Source organism: Salpingoeca rosetta (assembly GCF_000188695.1).
Source record: "Salpingoeca rosetta unplaced genomic scaffold supercont1.16, whole genome shotgun sequence".
Classification (NCBI taxonomy): domain Eukaryota; class Choanoflagellata; order Craspedida; family Salpingoecidae; genus Salpingoeca; species Salpingoeca rosetta.
Window position 1 is genome coordinate 483,207 of NW_004754918.1, and position 5,000 is coordinate 488,206.

At 55.5% G+C, this 5,000-nt stretch overlaps 2 protein-coding genes across 2 annotated transcripts in view; one reads left to right on the forward strand and one right to left on the reverse strand.

Annotated features, from left to right (window-relative positions):
- The window catches only part of PTSG_07080 (uncharacterized protein), a gene marked incomplete at its 5' end in the record, with an annotated part of 1,864 nt that extends 1,051 nt beyond the window's left edge, over positions 1 to 813 (reverse strand). The window contains 2 exons of the mRNA XM_004992438.1: positions 193 to 252; positions 775 to 813. Of these exons, the coding sequence (XP_004992495.1) occupies positions 193 to 252; positions 775 to 813 (99 nt within the window). The remainder of the gene's footprint in view (positions 1 to 192; positions 253 to 774) is intronic.
- A 196-nt stretch (positions 814 to 1,009) lies between these two features.
- PTSG_07081 (uncharacterized protein) overlaps positions 1,010 to 5,000 on the forward strand; it is a 4,407-nt gene continuing 416 nt past the window's right edge. Inside the window, exons 1-11 of the mRNA XM_004992439.1 lie at positions 1,010 to 1,245; positions 1,592 to 1,754; positions 1,962 to 2,125; positions 2,287 to 2,415; positions 2,600 to 2,764; positions 3,021 to 3,179; positions 3,360 to 3,440; positions 3,557 to 3,660; positions 3,817 to 3,949; positions 4,250 to 4,334; positions 4,512 to 5,000. The exon at positions 4,512 to 5,000 is cut by the window's right edge and continues 416 nt beyond it. Coding sequence (XP_004992496.1) covers positions 1,090 to 1,245; positions 1,592 to 1,754; positions 1,962 to 2,125; positions 2,287 to 2,415; positions 2,600 to 2,764; positions 3,021 to 3,179; positions 3,360 to 3,440; positions 3,557 to 3,660; positions 3,817 to 3,949; positions 4,250 to 4,334; positions 4,512 to 5,000 — 1,828 coding nt within the window. The 5' untranslated portion in view covers positions 1,010 to 1,089. The remainder of the gene's footprint in view (positions 1,246 to 1,591; positions 1,755 to 1,961; positions 2,126 to 2,286; positions 2,416 to 2,599; positions 2,765 to 3,020; positions 3,180 to 3,359; positions 3,441 to 3,556; positions 3,661 to 3,816; positions 3,950 to 4,249; positions 4,335 to 4,511) is intronic.

Here is a 5,000-nt window from a genome sequence, read left to right on the forward strand (position 1 = left end):
TGTGTGTGTGTGTGTGTGTGGAAGAAACAAGGAGAGAGAGAGAGAGCGAGAGAGAGAGAGAGAGAGAGAGAGAGAGAGAGAGAGAGAGAGTATGAGTGAACAGTTTGAACAGTTTGAAGGAGACAGAATTGAAACAGCGAGTTTAGGCAGGGCGGCAGAGGTGGACAGACACGCATGCACCAATGGTCAAACATACCAGGCGGTGTCGTTGTCATCGGAGCGCACCTCATTGTACGCATCGTACATGACTTCCTGTTGCAGGCAAAACGAAGCCAAACGGGTAAAGATTAGTGTTTGCGCGCTCGCGGAGCAGCGGCAAGCGGCAAACAACAAGCGGCGAACAACAAGCGGCAAGCGGTATGGCATCGCTGTACTTACGCGGTCCACAGACATGATGCTGGTTTAGGCGTGTGTGTGTGTTTGTTGGAGGGATACGGTCGCTTGAGTCGTCGCTAACAAGAGTGAGAGAGTGAGAGGGCGAGTGAGTGAGTGAGCGAGAGAGAGAGAGAGAGAGAGAGAGAGAGAGTGTGTGTGTGTGTGTTTGTGTGTGTGTGTGTGTGTGTGTGTGTGTGTGTGTGTTGTGTGTGGGTATGCGTTTGCGCGCGGCAAAAGAGCATGCAACAACACAGCAAAATCAACGAGTTGATGGTATCTTTGTGGGGGTTTGTCCGCTCGTGCAATCTCACACCTTCACGCACGCACACAATGCGCGCATGCCATTCAGCCACACCACATCATCAACACGCCCCCCCCCCCGCACACCAACGAACGCACCAACCAACCCTGCATTGGAACCAGCACCAACTCTTCCATTCCCCACTGCACCACCGCCACACTCACTCACAGTCGGTTGGTCAGTTGTGTTGGTTTGTTTTTGTTTTGGGGTGCTGTGCTGTTGCGGCACCGAAAATCTTTCGCAATGCTGAAAGATATGTCATTTCCAGCACTCAAATGGCCAAAACCATACATTTGGCAGCATGCAGTTCTAGCAACATTTTGTGCTGTTCAATGCTGCTCCATTCTACAATTTGCAAATTGCAATCGCGCTTGCAAAGCAGCCCGCTGCTCCGCCAGCACAACACCACGACCATGGATCCAATGGAGTTGATCCAGCAGCCCAAGCTGCCTGGTGTGCTGCAGTACAGCACGCCCGACACGCAGGTTGGGCCGTATCGTGCTAGTGGCATGCTCTGGATCAACCCCATCTACGTCATCTTTGAGAGGGACAACTCATCCAGCCTCCAGGTTTGTCCGACTCGGGTGCAGTTGTGGTTGCTGTTTGTGTCTTGTGTTGAAAGTGTATGTGTGTGTGTGTTGAGGCTTGTTGATGGGGCTTGTTGAAGAGGCGTGTTGAAGAGGCTTGTTGAAGAGGCGTATTGAAGAGGCTTGTTGAAGAGCCTGTATTTGGAACGGGGGCTTTGAGACACAGTCTCTGCTAATTTACTGTCCATGTTGGATATTGTCTCGACTGATTACATTCCTTTGCTTTGGTTCTGCTGTTCGTGTGCGCATGCCTGTGAACGTTTGGTCCACGGTGCGCTGCTGCTCACGCTTTCACCATTCACATTCACATTCACATTCACGCACTCAGGTCATGCACACGGAAGTGGATTCTGTGGAACTGCGATCCCAACCTGCGCAAGGAACCATGATGACCCTGCACCTGAAGACGTTTCGCCAGCTCCACTTCTGGATTCCCGTCGACTCACACGCGAAGAACGCCGCCACAACCATCCAACAGCTCAGCTGCCCAGGTCAGAAGCGAGTCGAGGGACGAGACAACGCCGCCTTGGGGCATTGGGACAGCTGGAGCACGGCTCGTGTGTTGCGCTTGTGACATGAAAATTTGGCGACTCGGCTCGTGCATCTCACAGCTTCCGTGCTGTGTGCTGTGTGCGCTGCATGGGCGAATGTATTGCCTGCCTTTCCTTGTACTCCCATTCGGGGCTCTTTTTCTCCAGCCAAGTACATCTGGCTTCCTGGCTACCAGCCCATGCCGTCGGACACAAACCTGGAAGGCTGGGATCTCTTCAGCCTGGACGACGAGTACAAGCGCATGGGCGTTGGCGATGCACAACGCGGGAAGGTCACCTGGCGCCTCACCCACATTAACAAGGACATGAAGGTGGAACAAGAAAGAGCATGCGTGCGTGTGTGTGTGTGCGTGTGTGTGTGTGCGTGTGAAATTGCTGTTGGGTGGACACCCATTTGGTTCATTGCTGTCTGAACTCACCCCGCACCACCACCGCCACCACCACCACCACCACGTGCATGGTTGCTGCGCAGCTGTGCTCCACGTATCCTCCAGAGCTCGTGGTTCCAGCGGATGTGGAGGACGAAGTGCTGGAGCAAGTTGCGCGGCACCGCACGCACCGCCGCTTCCCCATCGTCATCTACCTGGACCCCATCAGCCCCGTGAGTGCATCACGCGCTGCAGTGGGCGCAAGTGGCTCACGTTAATGAATGCACACGCACAGACGCACACGCAAACTCATTTTCTCGCACACAAGCTCATTCACATTCGCGCGCACACACACACACACACAAACTCATTCACATTCGCGCACACAACTCTCTGTATGCATGTGTGTGTGTGCAGGGTGTGCTGGTGCGGTGTTCGCAGCCGCGCATCGGGCCGCGCGGGAAGACGTGCTACCCGGACACGCAGCTGTTCCGCAAGATCCGAAAGGCGTGCGGCGGCGGTATTGGCGGTGTTATTCTCGACACTCGCAGTGCGTCCCTCGCACAGACACACAAGAGCAAGGTGTGTGAAGTGTGGTTGTGTGTTGTGTTTGTGTATTCGTGTGCGTGTGCGCGCGTGTGTGTTTGTGTATGTATGTGTGTGTTTTGTGTTTGTGTGTGCGTGTCTTGCTTTCTCTCTTCCTGTCTGTCGCAGCAAAACGCTGATGTTTGCAAGTGAAAGCCACGTGCAATCTGTTCGTTCACTGCTGCTTTACTGCCTCCCCTCAACTGACCTCACCACCACCACCACCACCACCACCACCGTCACGTCATGCCAGGGCGGCGGGTTTGAGCCGACGGGGACGGGCACTCCGTATTCGGGGTGGAAGCAGCACTTCTGTGACCTCATGCCCTGCAAGGCGCTGCAGGCCGCGTTCACCCGATTTCGCGAGGCGTGCCAGGATCCAGCCATTGACATGTCTGCTCTCTGGTCAAAGGTGCGGAGGAGAGGGCGTTGCGTTCTGATGTGTTGCACCTTATGCCGTGCGCTGGCTTGTGTCTTGTTAACATCGCCGTATTATGCGCGTTTTCTCCAAACACACACACACACACACGCACACACACGCTTACACATGCACGGCCTCACCACGCCATGTATCTGCCGTGCCGCCCTCCAGGTGGAGTCGTCAGGATGGCTGACACAGGTCCGCACTTGTCTCTTCGCCGCCGCCGCCGCCGCAAAGTCGATTCGCGACAACGTACGCGCCGCACGTGTGCATGTGCATTTGCAAATGTCCCTTTCCACTTCATCTTCGACCTCGACTTCTCTCCACCATCCTCACCACCACCACCACCACCACCACCACCACCACAGGGTGATCCTGTTGTGATCCATGGCGAGTCTGGGTGGGACAACACGTGTGTTCTCACTGCACTCACGCAGCTCCTCCTTGATCCGCACTTCCGCACCATCAAGGGGTATGGTGCAGTCGAGCAGCCGTGCACATCATGCGTGTGATTGCGTTGCTCGCATTGCTTCGGTGTCTTCATCTTCACTTAATCGGAACTAAATGGACACTATCTCACGTGTACATACGCATGCGCACTTGTTGTGCGCACATGCCTGTATGTCAGGTTCATGCAGTTGATTGAGAAGGAGTGGTTGACGATGGGTCACCCCTTTACATTGCGTCACAGCCACTTTGGGCATCCCGATGCATCCGAACGTGGACCGTTTTTCCTCCTCTTCCTCGACTGTGTTCACCAGGTGCCTCACTTCTTGTAGCGCGTCCCTCGTGTTGGCATGCTCGTGTGTGTGTGTGTCTGTGTGTGTGTGTGTCTGTGTGTGTGTGTGTCTGTGTGTGTGTGTGTCTGTGTGTGTGTGTCTGTGTCTGTGTGTGTGTGTCTGAGTGTGTCTGTGTGTGTGTGTGTCTGAGTGTGTGTGTGTGTGTTGGGGGGTGTTGTCGTATCTTGTTCACCCCTGATTGTCACTGAGAAACCGATTATGTCGTGCCTCACTCGAATGCACACACACACACACACACACACGCACATGTTGCCACGACAGTGTCTGCATCAGTTTCCGTTTTGCTTTGAGTTTACGGACCAGCTGCTCATTGATCTCCACCGCCACTCGCAAGTCTCCGATTCCGGTCCGTTGTCGCGTGGTGCTGGTGCTGTTGTTGATGGTGCCGGTGCTGTTGTGTCGCGTGACTGCTTGGGGCGAGACCACAGACTCGCTTCTCGTCTTGTTTCTCTTGTTCATCCCTCTCGAGCTCACACAGCACACACACGCACACGCACACACACACACACACACACACATACAGGGACGTTCCTGTTCAACAATCTGCTTGAGCGGCAGATGCTGCGCGACACGAAGCAAGCGCCGTCCCTCTGGCCAGCGCTGCTCGACCCAGCCACCGTGCGCAAGTACACCAACCCCGCATTCGCCCCCGACGGCCTGCCGCCGCCCATGTGGCTGCGCGTGTCGTACCGTGCACAGGCGGTGGACGTGTGGACGGAGCTCTACTGCTGGCACGACTTTGAGGTGGTGACGCCAGATGCGCGGCGACGGCAGCTGCTGGCGGAAGCAATGGGGGCACTGCCGTCGGTTGAGGAGGAGCTGAAGCTTGTGCTGGAGGAGGTTGCACTCCTTGAGAAGCAGCTGGGCGATGGCGGCGGCGGTGGTGGTGACGATGATGATGATGATGATGATGATGGTGGTGATGGTGATGGTGGTGATGGTGATGGTGATGGTGATGGTGATGGTGAGGCAGGTGATGAGAACAGCAGCAGGGAACAGCAGGGTGGAGGAG